Source organism: Trachemys scripta, chromosome 18, assembly GCF_013100865.1.
Source record: "Trachemys scripta elegans isolate TJP31775 chromosome 18, CAS_Tse_1.0, whole genome shotgun sequence".
Classification (NCBI taxonomy): Eukaryota; Metazoa; Chordata; order Testudines; family Emydidae; genus Trachemys; species Trachemys scripta.
In genome coordinates, this window is record NC_048315.1 from 3,911,873 (window position 1) to 3,930,185 (window position 18,313).

Sequence of the window (18,313 nt, forward strand, 5' to 3'; positions counted from 1 at the left end):
GATTAGAGTTATCTTCCACACAGGAGTGCACGGATGTCCTTTCCTCCTTCCAGTTTGCCTTCTATTCTGTTCCTCTGTTTGCTACTTCCCCCTTCCTTTTGCTTCACACTGTTCTTTCCCTTTTCTCACTACCTTCTCTAAAGTTCCTTTGTGGGCCCAACTATGCCCCTGTTGCTCCCACCGCAGTTCCTAGGCTAGATTACCAGCAAGGGTTCTCTTCCGCCTCTTTAGGGGTGAGGTAGGCTGAGGCGGATTTTGGGGCACATCATCATGAAGGTATCCTTGGGGTTAAAGCCAAGGTTAGAAGAATTGGTCCTTATAGTCTGTGCTTTTTTGTGATTACACTGAGGTGGTCCTTTCTCCCAATCTTCAGTATCTGTGTGGAGTTTGTCATTCAGTCGTCTGTAGCTGGCTTCTGGAAAGAAATGTTATGAGCTGTATGGGACGCAGGACTAGTACCAGTATGTGAAGTAATCTGCTGGACTTTCAGTTTCTTGGTATATAAAACTTGCTGAGGGATTTCAGTTTATAAAGGTGAGAAACCAATATCAGAAAAGAGTAGGAGTATTGCTTTGGCAATAGGGTTAGCCAAAGGAAGTACATTCTAGAAAAATACTGTTATGTTTGGCATATATGTATCAATTTCCCCAACAACTGAATAACCCTATGCTTTTCTCCTGTACTGTTGTTTGGTTTGCTGTTAGTAAAATTCAGTGAAGTGTGAGAGTCATTAGTCTAGAATCACCAGTGCTTCCTTCATCAGCGTGAAAGCATTGGGTTTTTTTGGGAATGGAGGACATCCTTCAAGATGCTACATAAAATGTGGTGCATTTAGGTAGTTTGTCTTCGTCTGCTGAAGCAGAATACCTAATAAAGGCTGGCATGTTTTACACACTAGTTATCCAAGGGGAAGAATGAGAGAGCCATGAGGGACAGGAGGGAGACCGCATCTGAGACAGAAAAAAAGACCTTAAAAAGGACAGACAAATCTCACTGGGTCTTACTTTAAAAAGACAAAACAAACTTGAACAGGTTTTATATTGTATATTCACAAGTTACCTTTGTCCTGGATAGAAGAAAAGCTATGAATCGATTTTTAATGTAAACTAATGCATTATAAATTAGAAAATGATTGAAATTAAATATCAGTCACACAGTGCTTGTAAAAATGGTTTGATTGCAATCCTTCCGATAATTTTTTTCTCTCTGAGGTTGGTAGTTTGTATGAGGGACCAGATAGAATACCTTGTCTTACTTGGAGGAATCCGTTAATTGGAAAATGTGCTTGTTATGTTTTTACTTGAAAGTGGTGATAGCTGGTTAAATACTTATCATGGAGAAAGTTGATCCACTTATCAAAACTAACTTTGAGAGATAAGTCACTGACACTTATTAACTGAAGTACATAAAACTCATCTACAACTTGATGAAATGGTTTAGTGTTCAGGTGTGTTTTGGTCACTTTGTGCACGTAGGAGTTGATTACGTAACATGTTTTCTTTTTATGAATTCACAATGTCTCTTGGGAAATCTCTGATTGTGCCTTAGTAGCTTTTGTAAACATGTCAGTCAATTTTGCTCTTGAACTTCCTGTTCTTTACACAGTGGGTTTTCCTAGAACCACTTTGTTTTGAAAGATAGTGAACAGAGGAGTCTGACTGGGAGGAATGGAGTTCTGCTGATCTGCAGACTGTGTTGCATGATTGATTCTACCAGTTAGTGTTGCAGTTCTCTGCACTCAGAAGGCCAGTGTAAGAAAAGCTCATTAGTGGCAAACTGGTCTTGATCTTGCTTTGTAAGTGATTGAGCCAAACTTGGATAAACTGCAGACTGTGTTGTCTACATGTTCTGCAAAACTGGAGTTTATTTGCCTGTTTCTGGGATTTTCTTTAAATACTGACAATGGTACAAATTAGCAAGAGACCCACTTACCAGCAGTCATTTCCTCTCTCAATACCTTCCAACTTCAGACAATGTCAGCCTTCAGTGTCCCCACGCAGCGAAACGGCACCTATTCCAGTTCCCACTCAGTTGCGGAATTATCAGCGTATAGAGCAGAATCTCACATCTACTGCCAGCCCTGTGTCAAACCCCCATGGATCACCGAGGTGAGTTATTCCTTTTTCTCATGGCCTTCCTTTGTGTTTATACACTGAAAGATGGCCTGCTTTCTTGCATAGTAAACTACTGCCAGAGTTACATTTTGTGTAAGCTGAATTATACGAAGAGTTTAAATGTTTTGCACGGAATAATTCAAAACAGACTGTAGAATGAGTACAACGTATTAGTTCATCACAATTTGCAGTTAGATGGCTGGAAGTGTAGTGAGTTTTTCAGTAAAAGAGAAGTAGAGAAGCCCTAGAATATACTTGTTTTTTCCACTCTAAAATGTTGCCCAAAGAAGTAAAAGGATGAATTCTTGCTCTCTTCTTTGTATGTGCTATAGCATTATGACATGCACTGAAATGTCAGTAATAAGTTCTTCTGTTCTTATTTCACACGTTAATGATAGGATGAATGCATGCATTGTTTTATTAGTACATCAGGGGACAGATTATAGTATGTGAGTTGTTAATTGGCGCTTCATCATAATAAAAAGCTCTTCTTGCGAACTAGACTTGCTGCTTCCTGGTCCACTCCCAAACTTTCACTCTTTGTCCTGTACAGTATTCTATAGAGCCTTGGGAGTGGGACAGAAACTGCCCCCCCTTTCAAAAGGTTTACTACACTCCTTTTCTTTGAGTAAGGTAAATGCTGCCAGAGACCTTCCCTTCTCAGCGTCTTCCTTTCTGGTCCTCTGACAACAGAGGTTGCCCTGCTTCTTGCTGGCTGACTAACCCCACCACCTGCATAAGGACTGTTTGCAATGTGAGGATGGGCTCTCCAACCTCCCAGCCCATTTATCTTATTTCGGTACCCACTGGAGCCAGAACATTCGGTTCAAGAGACAGATAACTTGCAACCTAGTTTTTCTTTTTACAGTTATCTGGATTTTTCATAATTTCTAATTTTGAGGCTATACTGCTGCAGTGTGGCAAGGGCCTTACTTTGTTTTTAATAACTTGTTCCCAACAGCTGATCCGCATACCAGGTCCAGTACTTCAAACTCTTCTGATGAGTATATTCTAAGCTCCCTTTTCCTGCCTTAATGATCAGCATTCTTGTTGGAGTCTGTTGCTGTTGCCTGCTTTCCCACTCAATTGTGCATGCAGCGATGGGAGTTCACAGGGGTCCATGCTCTGTTGTGGGCTTAATTGCACAGGCTATTTCAACTAGTGTCTGAACTGGTAAAATGAGTTGTCTATAGGTTGTGGTAAATTACTTCTAATTTGTCATCTATTACAGCAGCGTCAAAAGTTGTGATTCCACTTTGTGACCAAAGGATATAAAATGCTGCTTATGTTTGGTGTGGAGGGTTTAGTTTAAGGCTCATTAAAATCATATTTGGATAAGCATCAATTTCATATGCTTCTCCAAAACGTCAAGAGTTTGTTTTGGGTTTGATCTTTTTAGATCTGCAGTGGTGAGGCGGTCTAATACCAGCCCCATGGGCTTTCTGAAGATGGGCTCCTGTTCACCAGTACCAGCAGACACTGCGCAAGGTGTTGGACGCAGGCTGTCCACAGGGTCTTCGAGACCGTATTCTCCTTCGCCCTTAGGTAAGTTTACAAATCGGTAGATAACGAGGAGAGGTATCTCAGGAATAATACCTTTGACATGAGAGTATCTGGTAAATTCAAATCTTGTCCATTTAGATTTCATTTGCAAAAGTGGCTCATGTTAAGTGATTGTTTGAAGAAAGCCCGTTGAAAGGAAGCCTGCAGTCTGTTGTTCTCATGCTGTTGTCCTTCCTGCCTCAGAAAGGCAGAAATGTAAACTTCTATTCTTGCTTTTAATTTGCTTAGTTGGAACCATACCCGAGCAGCTTGGGCACTGTTGCTGTGGTCAACCTCAAGGGCATGAATCAAGGAGTAGAAACGCCTCAGGTGAGTGGCATTAGGCCAAGTTCCATTTCACTATAGACCTGAAAGCACTGGATGAAGTTGGGTTTTAGTCCCACTTTATAGACAGCCTTTCTGTGTCTCCATTACCCCCAAGTGGCTTACCAAAGGTTCCAGGGTAAGTTGGTAGTATTTAGAACAAGGACCTACGTCACCAATCTCCAGCCCTGTAGTCCGTCCGCAAGACCGTAAGAAATTGACTCGTCTCTGTAGTTCACAATATTAAAGAACCGCTCTTTATTCTGGTCCCCTGCAAGTTATTAACCAAGGATGGAAATGAATTTGGAATATAATCAGTAACAGTAAAGTACTTCTTGAAATGTGGTTGTGATAGATCAGCGTGTCATGAGAAATGACAGCAAGAAATATTAGTGTCTGTGTTCAACATTCCCATCCTCATTCCCTCAGGGAACTGACTAGTGTCTGACATTAATGTTGCTAGGCATACAATGAACTTAGTTCATCATAAACCATCTAGGCGTGCAGGCAGCAAACTGAGGAAGGAGGAGATAGGGATTCATGCTGCTTTATTTGATACTATTTAAGATGGGTCCTACTGGAAGGACTACTCAAAAGGGATACAGAAGAATTGCTCAGAAGACACACTACACCATTTGTAACTGAGGTTTAAATAGTGACTTTGCCACCAGGCTTGGTCCATTTCTCTCCTGCTCAAGGGGCACTTATGTCTGAACTATCTAAAATGTTAGATGTCTTATTTTGAAATAGAACCATAGGATTAGAAGGGACTCCAAGGGTTATCTAGTCCAGCGGTTCTCAACCAGGGGTCTGTGGCCCCCTCAGGGGCCGCAAGCCGGTTTCAGAGGGTCTGCCAAGCAGGACCAGTGTTAGACTTGCTGGGGCCCGAGGCAGAGAGCCGAAGCCTCACTGCATAGGCTGAAGCCTGTGGCCCGGAGCCCAGCCACCTGGGGCTGAAGCTGAAGCCTGAGCAACGTAGCTTTGTGTGGGCCTCTGTGGCCCCAGGCAATTGCCCTGGCTTTTATATGCAGAAAACCAGTAGCTGTGACACAGGCGGGCCATGGAGTTTTTATAGCATGTTGGGGTGGGCCTCAGAAAAAAGTTGAGAACCCCTGATCTAGTCGAACCCCCTGCCAATATGCAGGATTTGTTGTGTCTAAACCATCCAAGAAAAATGGCTATCCAGCCTCTTTTTGAAATCCTCCAGTGAATGAGCATCCACAGCGTCCCTAGGCAGTCTGCTGCATTGTCCTACTGTTCTTAGAGTTACAAAGTTTTTCCTGAGATTTAATCTAAATCTCTTATGCGGTAGGTAAGATGTTTAAATGTTAAGATATGCTGTTGAATTTGTTTTGTTTACTTGAAACTTGTTTCCCAAAACTGCCCTCTGGTAAAGAAATCTTTCACTTCTAAGACAAATGTAGCTAGTAGCCAAACATGTTTAATATCTGACAACTGTTCAGCCTGTGTGAAATGAGTTCTGTGTCCACGGTGGTTCCATGTCACAAAAATAACCGGCACAGTTAGTATTCATATTAGCAGTCTCCACAGAGGTCAAGGAATGTGACTAGGTCTGCAGACTGAAATATCCTCTTGCTTCAAAAGATGATCCCTCCAGAATATGATTAAGCCACTTTCTAAGTTGTACGTGTATCTATTCTTGACTTAAATAGGGGTTTATAGGACTGTTAATTTAGCACCAGCAACAAATTCACTTAAACATGTACCCTGCCACAACTCAGTTCTTCTCTTTTTATAGCCTCTTGAGTGTTTAAATTATTTTACCTCTTATTAATGAACTGCTTAAGTCCTTTTCATATTTGACTTGTACCACTTCTTAATATTAAAAGATTCTGGTATTTTTAATTGTAAAATACCATAAACTGCAGTTATCTGTCTTAAGCATTTAAATGGGTATTCAAATTCAAAACCCATTGAAATCATGGCTGCCCAGAGATAAAGTGAAATACCACCACCATTTCCGAGGAATTGAAAATGTTCTCCTGAACGTAGTTGTTTCGGCCAGCAAAGGAGAGAGAGCAATTTACAAAAGAATCTAAAACCTTTGAATTCAAAAACATCAGCCAATGTCTCTTTGAAACTTGGATTTCTGAAGTGACAGATGATGAGTTTCTAAACTCTCCAGCAGAAGAGCGAAGGGATTTCAAACAATCAAAACTGCTGGCTGAGAATTCAGAGGGAGAATCTGACATGAGCACTCTGGAATTGTGGGCAAGCAGGTTATTTCCAAAACAGTCATTGCTTAATGGAATGGAATCAAATCAAAGTGAGGTAGGTCACAGTCACTTTAACAATAGTAAATGTAGGTCTCATAAGGTAATTAAAAGACTTGGCTAAATAGTTACAGGCACTTCATTGAATGAACTTGGAAGAAGGTTTAAGATGAGTGGTTTTGGAAGCACCAGTTTATGAAACAGAACCTGAATTCAAAAAACTGTTGATTTGGCTTCCTCTTAAAAAAACAGATATATTGCCATGTTACTATACACTATAGCATGGAAAACAAGCAAAGAAATTAACCACTGTGGTGTATTTTCAAAGTTCTTCGACTTGACTTAAAGATAAGTGAAATTGTTAGCACTTCACTGTCAGAGTTGTTTAAGATTGTGGAAAGGTACGTGTTATCAGCGAGGCTGTGACCATGAGACTTCAGTATTATGTACAGTCCTCACTTGGTGCAATACCTCATCTGAAATATAAGAGGGTGCCATCAAATTTCAATCTATATAACCGATGGCATTGATAACTGGCCATTTTGAGTTTGAAGCTTGATATTAACAAACTAGTTGCATTCCCATTAGGAACACAGAATTTACAACATCGCATTTTAATATTCCACCTGGAACTTCAGCTGCACAGACAGAAAATACCGCCTTTAGGAAGGGGACCTCTTTGTGGGTGCAACTTCTGAGCGCATACTCCTTACTCAAAGCTCATTATTTAACCAAATGGGTCCTAAAGTTCCTTGGTCTGGGTTTGCACAAGAAAAACCTGACATTTGTGACAAGGAGTGGACTTGTTTTGGGCATGGAGGGTTTTTAAGAAATATTCCCTTTGGTGGAGGGTAGAAAACAAATGATCCAAGTAATGGCCCCTTGCATTACCTTGTTCTGTTAGTATCTGCAGTCTTTGCAGAAGCCATGAGATGAGTTGCCTTTTATGATTGAAAACTGTTTCATTAAACTTAAAAAAACAAAACAAAAAAACTTTAAATCCCTTTTGTGATTTATTATCAAAAGATTATCAGAATAGGAAAAAGTCAGAAGGGTGGGTTCCCTTCCTCACTTCCTGTGCTTTTTTTTCTTACCCATTTCCACCTTTAGTAATGTTATGATTGAAAAGCTTTCCTTTAGTAATTACTGTCATTGTTTAAAGTAACTTCTCAGTCATACTGTCCTAAAAAATGTTCCCTTCAGATACTATATACAACAGTGTAATTCTATTACTCTTTCTTTTATCCGGGCTCTTGGCTGTTTAATTGAGAGTTAACCACGTGTTGTGCTGTACCTGTTGGAGCTGACCATTTCATTAATTATGGCTCAACTCTCCAGAGGTTCTGAAGCAACCAGTACAGCTGTCACCTTGAAATCCTGTCCCTTTGGACAATTGACCATGTTGTGTATCACTCCTCGATGTACGTCTAGCCTTTAGTTCGGGCAGTTGGCATTCTGAATCCACTCCTCCTGCCAGCTGATGAACAAACATATCTCACAACAATATAAAACTCTGTCCTTTCAGATTAATTTCAGAATCGCTTAATGGTTCATATTTTGTAGGACTGTTTTGAAGTCACTGCCAGCAGAATCACACTTTCTTCTTGGTGCCTCTTCCCAGGTTCTCCAATACCACAGTCTCAGTCACCACAGTCCCTCTTGATGGGAGCCAGGCTGCAGAGTACCCCGACTCTAACAGATATCTACCAGAACAAACAGAAGCTTCGAAAGCAACATTCAGACCCTGTATGCCCATCATATGCAGGGTATGGGTATAGCTACTCTCCACAGCCAAGTAGGCCAGTCAGCCTGGGAACATCACCTACAAAACATATGGGATCATCACCTAGGAGCTCAGACTGGCTGTTTAAAACTCCATTACCAACAATTATTGGCTCTCCCACTAAGGTTTGTTAAACTTAATTCTGTCTGAAAAAAATTGTTACGATATAGTACTTACTTACAGCTATCTCAGTATCTGAGAGTACTCACTTGTATGCTAACCAGATTCAATGCTTGTTTAGGCAACTGCTCCTTTCAAGATACCTAAGACTCAAGCATCCTCAAACTTGCTGGCCTTGGTTAGTCGTCAGAGTTCGGCGGATGTCCCATTGCAGTCTAAAGACATGACTGACCCAAGGGATTTCACGCACTTCCACACGACACAAGGAAGTGAAAAACAGACAGTAGAACAGCACAGCAAGGCTCCCTTTGGCAGGTAGAAATCATATCTGTTTACAAACTGCAGACATTGTGTAGGCATAACTTGTCTATAGAATTGCCATGCTATTCTGAAACCAGAGTGCTGTTGCATGCAATTTATAGCCTGTGGTTTGTTCTGAGATGTTTCTTGTTATGGAGACATTGGAGGTTAGTGTGTACCACAGAAACCTCACGTTCAGTGTAAAAAAAAAATAGTGTTGACATCCTGGACTGCTTCACCGTATTGCTGTTAAGTTCCCTTTTATTTGTTTTGATCGTCTAAATTTGGAGTTCTAGTCCCCACCATTAGCCTCCTTCCAGTTTTTACTTCAGAATTCTGATAAACTTAATATGGCTAAACTTGAAATACTGTCTTAACCTTTGGGGTCTTTGCACGATTGTAGTCCGTTTTATTTCAGTAAGTCCAGTGTTGATACTACAGAGAATTCTTGAAATCAGATGTGTAACATCTACCACAAAGCCACCCTCAGTTGTGAGGTGCAGAGGAGGCTACATTGAGAATTTTTTCCATTTTCATTTGCTTTTCTGTGTAGATCTGTCAGTACTGGGAAGTTGTCAGATCAGCAAGCGAAGACTATCCTTGGTGGCCAGTTATATCAGGGCAGCACAGACAGCCTCAATGCTGAGCGACCAATGGATACAGGTAAAGAACAGATTCATTCAGATATTATTGTAGTTTAAAGCATACAGCCAAATTATCATTCCATCAGTATTAGGAGTTTTTATGGACATTCTCACTGGTTAAAGTGGTTGCTGTGTCACCAACACTCATGTTGGTTCTGAAAATACTTGGACACAAACATAAACTGTTCAGAAGATTTCTGCATGTGTATGTTGAATATCTTTATAAAGCACCATATATAGTTGGGCACTGTCTGTAAATAGGAGCGTCCCAGAACTGCCCTAATGATAAAAATATCAGAACTGTGTATGCTCATTTGGGGTTGTTGTTTTTTTGTTTTTGTTTTTTGTTTTCTTTTCAATACCTCTGTTGCAACTCCATCTTCTTATTCCAGCTTGTTTTCTCATAGAGGTTAGCTTCCATCATGCTGGCTTGTCTTATCTTCTAAGGCTAGTGATTGTGCCTTCCATAAACTAGTCAACAGAGAATGCTGTACCAACCTAATGGCTAGAATTCCCAATATTTTTTTGAAACCAGGGTGCTATCCATGGAGGCCTGATTTTTTTTTTTTTCAGCCTCCTTCCTGCCTATCTTATTTTCTATAGCATCTATTTCCATAGGGTCTAAGCACTGTCTCCAGGTTTTCAAAAGTAATCTCTAGTTCTCTTCCACGAGGAGAAGAGTTTAGAGCTAAGAGCAAATTTAGTTTCAAGTGGAACTTGGAAGGGGATGTGAAAGCTAAGGGTGCATCTTAGTTCTGTTTGTGTTCAGCCAAGTGGCCCAGCACTACTTGTGGCATATGGTATTATTTGCTGTCAGACTTCAAAGATGCCCTCATTTTTCCCCAGTCTTAGTCCAAAGTCTGGCTCTGTTTCAGAGAGTGCTGTGTATTGTATCATCATACCATGTAAACCTTTTATTCCAGCTCCAGCAGGGGCCTGTGGAATTGCAATGGCACCTCCTTCCATGGGAACTGGAGCAAGTTCTAGGGCAGTAATGTTTACTGTGGGTTCCCCTCCAAACAGTGCTACCCCTCCTACTTGCACCCATATGGTCCTCAGAACTAGAACAACTTCAGGTAAGACACCCCTTTCAAACAATGTATCTTTGGCAAATGTAATGCCTAAATTTGTAAGTTCTTTGGAACTGGGACCTGATTCTTCGCCCGTGTTTGTAAGGTGCATGGCACAGTAGGGCCTCGGGACAATGCTGTAGCAGGTGTTAAACAATAATCAGGACTAGAGAGGAATGTCAGTCTAAGTCTTCTGACTTTTTCTCTCCTTAAGAGAGGGGTAGAGCTGCTAGTTGAACATTCTACAGTGTACTTTTGTGACAGTCTACACCATGTCTGTGATGGGATCTAAAGTTGGTTCAGATGGCATACACAGTTGTTTGTTCCAAGATATAAAAAAGTAGATTTTTAAACCTGTTTCTGCCCTTTGGTGTTACACAGTATGCAAGGAATAATGCACAAGGTTTGCAAGCATACTGGATTCTAGCACACCTTAGTATGTGCTTTGAAATATAGAAGCCAACAGGCTAAATGCCTTCTTCCATTTGAAGTGTGGATGTCCAGCATATCTGCATAAGGGTGTTTTTGTGAACTTGATTCTGTCTGTCGAATTTGACCGGATACCTGCAGTCAGAATCCTTGTCAGCCAATCACTTTTTCTTCTCACAATGCCCATTTTATAAATCTTCACTGTCCAATAAGGACTGCTGCTTAGGTGCTGGACCGACGATATAAAGCATAATGAGAAACTTGTGAATTTGTGGTGACTTCTGCTTTATATTAACTTTAGCCCAGAGCTGCCAGATAGACTAAGCTGTTGGACTGAACGTGTTTTATTTTTCCTATAGTTGGATCAAACAGTTCTGGAGGGTCTCTCTGCTCTACTAGTGGCCGTGTATATATGGGCTCCCCTCCCGGTATTTATATGGGTTCTTCTCCTCCTGGAGCAGAGGCAGCTCCAAGTCTGAAGTACATGTCTTATGGTACTTCACCTCCCAGCTTAGAGGGTTTTATCACTTTTGAAGCTCCTGAACTGCCCGAGGAAACATTAATGGAGGTACAGAAAAATTAATGTTTTGTCATGTTTAATGCCTAGAAATGATGGAAATATGGCTGAGGATCTGCCTGAATAGTGCTTTTAATAGTTTCCTTTTTACTGGACAATATCCCTTTGTAAAGCTTGAAAAAAGTTCCCTCTCTGTTTGTCCTTTTCTCGCTGACAGTTATTCCTTGTATCTCCTGTCCTTTCGTAGGTGACAAAATGAGCATGTCTGCTTTGGTTTAACAAAGCTTTCCACTGATAGGACACTATTTCAGTGCCAAATCAATGCACATGTGTGCTGAGTGACAGTGCACACCCTGCCATAGCTTACTGCTTGTCCAAAGCCAGCAAACAGGGAATTGTGCCAGCACTTTAATCAGAATGAACCTAGTGATTGTAGATCTGAATTTAAATTGGAGTAAAGCAGACGTTAAATACTGAAGCTTTAGATCAACTATGTTGTTAGATACCAAATATGTTATACAATAAAAGCTGAACACTTCTTTTGGTTTCTCCTATACAAGTGTCTAGCATCCTTGTGGTTGCTGATAAAATAATAAATAATACATGCCACTTGTGAGTTCTTTAGCCACTCTACAGATTGGTTTCAACAAACTTAGAGCTCAGTGTCCTACTCTTTGGGTGTTTGTTACAAGGTTTTAGCGTACATCTGCAATATGTTTAGATTTGTTTTAAAAGCAAGATAATTCATCTCAATTCCCTTTGACCTAGTGGGTTCTTGAGTTCCTGCTATTGGTATTAATACTGTGTGTGTTGCACAGTGTTGCCGAGATGCTGACTATTCCCCAGATAGCTGCCCTGTATTTGCCACATGGCCTATTGTGATTAAATTGTCGTCTTTTCCTTCTGACAGAGAGAACATACAGATACACTGCGTCATCTGAACATGATGTTGACATTTATAGAATGTGTACTGGACCTGACAGCAGTACGCGGAGGAAACCCAGAACTGTGCACCTCTGCCGTGTCATTGTATCAGATTCAGGAGAGTGTGGTTGTTGATCAGATAAGCCAGCTAAGCAAAGAATGGGGGTAGGTATTTGGCTAAGTAGTTGTTATAGAATTAGTGAATTTCAGATGAATTCATATGTCTGCACATGACAGTCCTCGTTTTGACTTTGTCAGAAGTGACCTTTCTGCTTTAGGGAACGTTTGGTGGTAGTATGAACGTTCTTTAACAACTGAAAAGCAAAAAGGCCTATAGAGAGGCAGAGAAAAGACTGAAATGAGCTGGCAGATGAATAACAAGGAATTCTGGGAGAGGGAAAGTGTTTGGTGGGGAGGGGGGTTGTTCTTTTTCTCTGAACTGTCAGATGAGTGGAGGGCAAGGTTGGCGGCTGCTGCCTGGAGCAGTGTTACGCTTTGTCATGCCTGGGAATCTGAGCTCCAGTCTTCACACCCCCAGATATGGGGAAAAGGGAGCTCTTTGCATGACTCTGTCAGTAACCATCTCTGGCTGACCCAGGAGCAGCAATACCTAGTTCCAAAGGGAGTCACATCTAAGCTTCTGTCAGAGAAGCAGCTCAGTCCTGATGTGAAACCTTTAGAAGGGAGGAGAAATAAGATGAACATGCTGGAGATGGGAGTGAAAATCTCAGTCATTTCTCCCTTCCTGAAAAAAAAAAAAAAAAAAAAAAAAAAACTAATGTGTGTGATGGTCCCAAATGTTGGAATTCTGCAAGTAACCCCTAGGTGGTGGGGGAGGGATGGTTGTAAGGACACTCAAGAGAAAAGTGCAAGCAGGGGCTTTCTGGAAGGACATTGGCCTCATGTAATTAACCTACAAACAACAAATTGGGTTCTATTTTGTACATGAAAGCAAAGGTTATATGTGCACTCTCTCCCGGCCAGAGAGACGGGTTCTCTCCCAACCAGTGCTGCACAGAGGGCCAGGGGTGCTTTGTCATTTTTGGACACCTGTTTCCTCACTCCCCGACAGTTATTTCCTGCCAGCACATAGTGTGGGGAGCAGAGCCATTGGGAGGGTGTCTGGTTAATATCTGAGCGTCTGGCTGTGGGTCGAATATCTCTATTTGAAAAAGAAGAAAATCTTTAAAAATCAGAAATGCTAAAATTATTTTTTTCCAGACAAGTAGAGCAGCTGGTGTTGTATATGAAAGCAGCGCAGCTACTAGCATCTTCTCTGCATCTGGCCAAAGCACAGATCAAATCGGGAAAACTGAACCCATCCACTGCTGTTAAACAAGGTATACGCAGCCATTGCTTGAGGACACTGATCTTTTCATTTCCTTTGCTTGTGAATTATTGACCTTTATTTGGCCCATCACTGAAAAGAATTAAGTTGAAACATTCAGGATCTCTCTGTGGCCAGACACCATACTCCCTTTCCTGCCTGCATCTGTACTAGTCCCTAAGGAAACTTCGACTAAATCAGCTGGGCAAAGAGGTATCTTAGCGCTTTCCAGAACTGACCATGCTTACTTGTACTTCTGGAGAGAGAGAACTGCAGACACAGAACTGCTTAATTACTATGACTAAAAGACGACGTTAGTGGTTAGGGAATGGGTGATTATTAATATGAAGTGAAAATTATTTGATATACTTTCCCGACAGCAAAAATGACACAGTAGATGGTAAAATAAAACTACAAAGAGAGAAACTCACTTGATTAGAAAGCTACCCTGTTAAGTTGAATTTAAATGTTTTAACCTCTTCTTAACACTGACTTTCTCCAGTTGTCAAAACTCTGAATGAACGATATAAATTCTGCATCACCATGTGTAAGAAGCTGACAGAAAAGCTGAATCGTTTTTTCTCTGACAAGCAAAGATTTGTAGATGAAATCAACAGTGTGACCGCGGAGAAACTCATCTACAACTGTGCTGTGGAAATGGTAAATCATTCCTTTCACTTGCATTTAGGGTATTGAGATCAGTAAAAGTAGTAACACTTGTGATGGGCACGACCTCCTCTCACACATCTCTCTAATCTAATCAGATAGCACTGCATGTTTGGCCTTAATCCCGTTGGTGCCAGGACTGATGTAATCTTCCCCCAGATCATTTCTGAAGTTCCTTGCTGATACAGTTGCTCTGAGGTTTTCCCACACATCAGCAGGTTTTGTATATAGACACCACAAAATGCACTGCTAAGCTATACAGTCCATGATGGGCTTCTGTGCGCTGGAGTATCACACAATAAAGCTTACTGAAGTGTAGAAACAGAACACACACAGCTTCCCAATCAGCTGGTTTTAGTTTAGGGAGTTGTTTAGAGTTGGGGGACTCCTAGGTTGGAGAAGTGTGTCAGCAGGTCTATAGAAAATAAAAATGTTAATAAAGAAACATGGGGAAAAGGTATCTGTGTATCTGACAAGTTTTGAGTACACAGCTGTTTGGATAAACCCGGGAACAAGGTGCAGCAACTGTATCACATTAGGAGATTTACTTACCTTTCAGATAAGGGAAAGTTCTGGTGAAATGGAATTGGATAAATAGTGGTGTTAGACATAAGATCTTGGCAAGTATCCACTGTATTTAACATCCATGACTTGGTAGCCACATACAAATTAGTTTCTCTCACAAATAAAATTAGCTTGATAACAGGTGTGTGTATATGTGAGTAGTTACAATTTGAAATGTACGTATATACTGTACCATGCTTAATAGTAAAGGATCATAAAGCATTTCACAGTCTCTACATGCAGGACTCTTTCTGTGTGCCATTAGGTGAACACTTACTTTCCTGTAACTTCTCCATAAGATTATATTAAAAATTATAAAACCAGACCAGCATATTTAAGGTACAGAAGCACTGTTAGTTAGCATCCACAGAGTGATACTCATTTATCAGTCAGTTCTCTGAGACAAATTTTTTTAATAGTATTTGCTTAGAACAATTCATATAGCTGATGCTAATGAATGCTTCCAGGTTCAGTCAGCAGCACTAGACGAGATGTTTCAGCAGACAGAAGATATTACATATCGATACCACAAAGCAGCCATGCTGCTGGAAGGACTGACTAAGATACTGCAGGACCCTGGAGATATAGAAAACGTTCACAAATGTAAGTTATTTTGGAGGGTGTATTTTGTGTACCCTGGTAGTAACTGAAAATTTCAGAGAGCGTAAAAAACTTGATCCTCTACTTCTCTTCAAAATGCATAAAGTGTTTCTTTATTATAAAAATAGCAACATCTGGCTGCGGAGAACAGAATAAATGGGTCTAATATTTTGGGTGAAATCCTGGCCCAGTTGAAGTCAATGGGAGTTTTGCCATTGACTTCAGGAGAGCCAGGATTTCACCTCTAGTATTGTTTGTCGATCCATGGCAGTCCACCCCAAGCCTCTTCACAAGGCAAATGCTGCTACATCTCAGGGCACAAAGCCTTTCGCAGTATTGCACTTGTAGCGGAAGCTATTCCTGATGACTAAGACAAGAGTTTTTAAAATGTAAGAACTCAGAGGAACAAATCTGTGTTCCAAAAGTGGAAAACTGGACAAATGAAGGGCAAAAGTAGATTTGTAATAAATTCAATTTAACAAGTAAATCCAAAGGATAAATGCTGGACTTCTGAAACCAGACTAAACACAAACAGTGCGCAAAAATCACTGTGCCGAGCTTTGTGTTTAACCTTTTTAATAAAATCCTCTGAATGCAGATGAACTTCCTTTGGCTGATATTTATTACCTGCCTTGTATATTTAACTCATGGGGGAGGCACCTGGAGTGTAAGATGAGCACTTATCTATTTTAAATATATGTAAATGTGTAATTTCGTGATTAAGCATAGCCTATAAAAGCAGCAAGCACGAGAGGAGCAGCCAGTTTGGATGGTTTTCAAGTGCTCGTCCTTAGCTGATGCTGCTGTATAACCTGAAGAGCCATGTCCGTTTGGATGCAATGCTTTTATTCTTTCTGCACTGAAATGAATTTGCACTTGATGTGTTCAGAACTTGACGGTACTTTAACATTTGTGGTTTTTTTTTTCCAGATAAATCTAGTATTGAGCGACGGCTCTCTGCACTTTGCTATAGCACAGTGGCTGTATATGAACAGTAGCAGTACCCCAAGGACCAGGCGGTGTGAACAGAAGGGACCACTCAGTGACGTACTTTTTTTTGCTACAGCTTAATTGTTGTCATTGTCCCACTGCCCTGTGGAAGACAGTTTTTAAAGTTCTGTGGTGACTACCAAAGAAACAGCAGTAAATTCAAAGAGGAAAAAATCCAAAAGTACAACATTTATAGAAAATCTGCCTTACTGATACAGTCACTCATCCCTTTTTCCTCCTAGCAGCAGAATTTAAAAGAAATAGGTCTTCACGTTTCTAACTGAACTTTGTACATGTACTTTTAACTACAACAATCAATTTTATTTTCCTTATTAAGGACTATTCAGAATGGATCCTTCTTCACAAAGTATACAAAGCTGTGTTTCCATAGGGAGATTCCACTCAAAGGTTTGTGGAAGATTGTTTTTTAATTGCCAGTATCAGACTGTTGAATGAGGGTATGAAATTCCAAATGTATAAACCTGCAGTTTGAAGCTTTTGTGGCTAAGCTTGTCTGGATCCGAGCTTACATCTTGTAAATACAGTTCATCAGTGAATAGAGGAAGGGTGGGAAGTAAGTACCTTTTAAAGAAGGGGAGGAAGAGGTCACTGGAAGAAATTTTGCTCCATCTCTTCAAAATACTCAAACAATTTTATCAGCTGATATGGATACAACTAGATGCTCTTCTTCCAAGACAGTTTGTATTGCACTAATTTACTAAAGCAACTGTACATTCATTTTTGAAGAACTATTAATTTAAAAAAAAAACAAGAGAAAAGGCACAATGGACTTAGCTGAAAAAGTTTTATTTCGGTGTATATAAAACCCTTTTCAGAATTTCAAATGTAGCTTCTAGAAGACTTTCAGACAACCTGTAAAAACTTGTATTCATGTGAACCTTTCCATTTTATACCTATTTATCTAATACTTGAGTAACTACTGCTACAGACTTTCTCAGTAATGGAAATGTTTTGAGTTGCTGGTTGTTTGCTTTCTATATAGGTTTGGTTGCATCTTTTGTTGTGCATGCAGTATGTGCATTATTGCCTGCAGTCTCTGTAAGTATAACAGCTCTCTGTATCCTGTATCTTGGACAGTATTAAAACAAATACTGTAAACTGAGAGGCTCTGTTAGGAGCCAGGTGAGACTAGAAATAAGGTTTGGAATCGGGATGCTGATTTAGTGATGTGGGATTTCTACATACAGTGCGTGAAAAATCAGGGTATTTGTGTATGCATTTTTAGGGAGAGGCGGGAAGCTTCCCATAGCCTCATAGGCACTTATCATTTCAAGCATCCCTTCAGATCATCAGAACAGCAATTCACAAAGTATTTAGGCAGATCATCTTCTCTGGAAATGGTTCCTATATTTTACTTTTGGAAGGGGTTTTTTTTGGGTGTGGGGGGGATTACTCAACTGCTTGAATACTTGAATAAACCATTGTCCAGGACAAAATCATTTTAATCCTCTTTTAGATACCGTGGTCTGAACTATTTTACAAAGTTGTACAGTTCTCTTACATCAATATTGTTTTAGTGTACTGATAACCATGTGTTTCCTTTACTTTGACAAAGTAATGTACTTTTACCCTTATTTATCTGTATGAAATTCCAACAGTTAATTTGAAAGTGTTTATTTATATAATGTTTGTATTTTTAGGTCTTTAATACAGTGTTTCTACCTCTCCTTTGTAACTGCATGCATTATTCTTGAAACTAGGTAATAACTCACTGAACTGTTGCATAATAGCCTTTTTATTATGGCCTGTATAAATGTATATTCAGGTAAAATAAAGACTGACACCAGACGTGTTTCTATGGTACAACCTTAGTTTGTATCTTGCACTGTGATTGGGGGCCCTTATATTAAAAAAACACTGCAGTATTGGCTAGTGTTTAAATCAAGGACTGAACAGGCCCTGGAGATTAAACTTGCTTCACAGGCCAAGAGGTGTGTCTGGCAACAATCAGCTGAGGCATGTTGGCAGAGCAGCGTGATGGAGCTGCATTGCTGCTTGTGCTCAACCTCTTTGGTGACAGAATGGTCGCCAGCACGACATGTACTGAAGTTACCTTTCCTTAAAGCAAAACCTGTTAACCCTGATTTTCTTTTTTAAAATGTCATGGATTTGAAAATCAAGATGCTAAACAGATTTTTGGATAA

General features: G+C 40.3%; 1 protein-coding gene across 2 annotated transcripts in view; it reads left to right on the forward strand.

Moving 5' to 3' along the window:
* ULK2 (unc-51 like autophagy activating kinase 2) overlaps positions 1–17,972 on the forward strand; it is a 57,955-nt gene extending 39,983 nt beyond the window's left edge. For both annotated transcript variants that reach the window (XM_034752979.1, XM_034752980.1), the window contains 13 exons: positions 1,971–2,108; positions 3,514–3,659; positions 3,906–3,986; positions 7,836–8,122; positions 8,239–8,432; positions 8,971–9,080; positions 9,985–10,137; positions 10,920–11,128; positions 11,988–12,166; positions 13,223–13,341; positions 13,831–13,988; positions 15,026–15,161; positions 16,089–17,972. In XM_034752979.1, the coding sequence (XP_034608870.1) occupies positions 1,971–2,108; positions 3,514–3,659; positions 3,906–3,986; positions 7,836–8,122; positions 8,239–8,432; positions 8,971–9,080; positions 9,985–10,137; positions 10,920–11,128; positions 11,988–12,166; positions 13,223–13,341; positions 13,831–13,988; positions 15,026–15,161; positions 16,089–16,156 (1,978 nt within the window). In that variant the 3' untranslated portion in view covers positions 16,157–17,972. The remainder of the gene's footprint in view (positions 1–1,970; positions 2,109–3,513; positions 3,660–3,905; positions 3,987–7,835; positions 8,123–8,238; positions 8,433–8,970; positions 9,081–9,984; positions 10,138–10,919; positions 11,129–11,987; positions 12,167–13,222; positions 13,342–13,830; positions 13,989–15,025; positions 15,162–16,088) is intronic.
* The last annotated feature ends 341 nt before the right edge of the window (positions 17,973–18,313 follow it).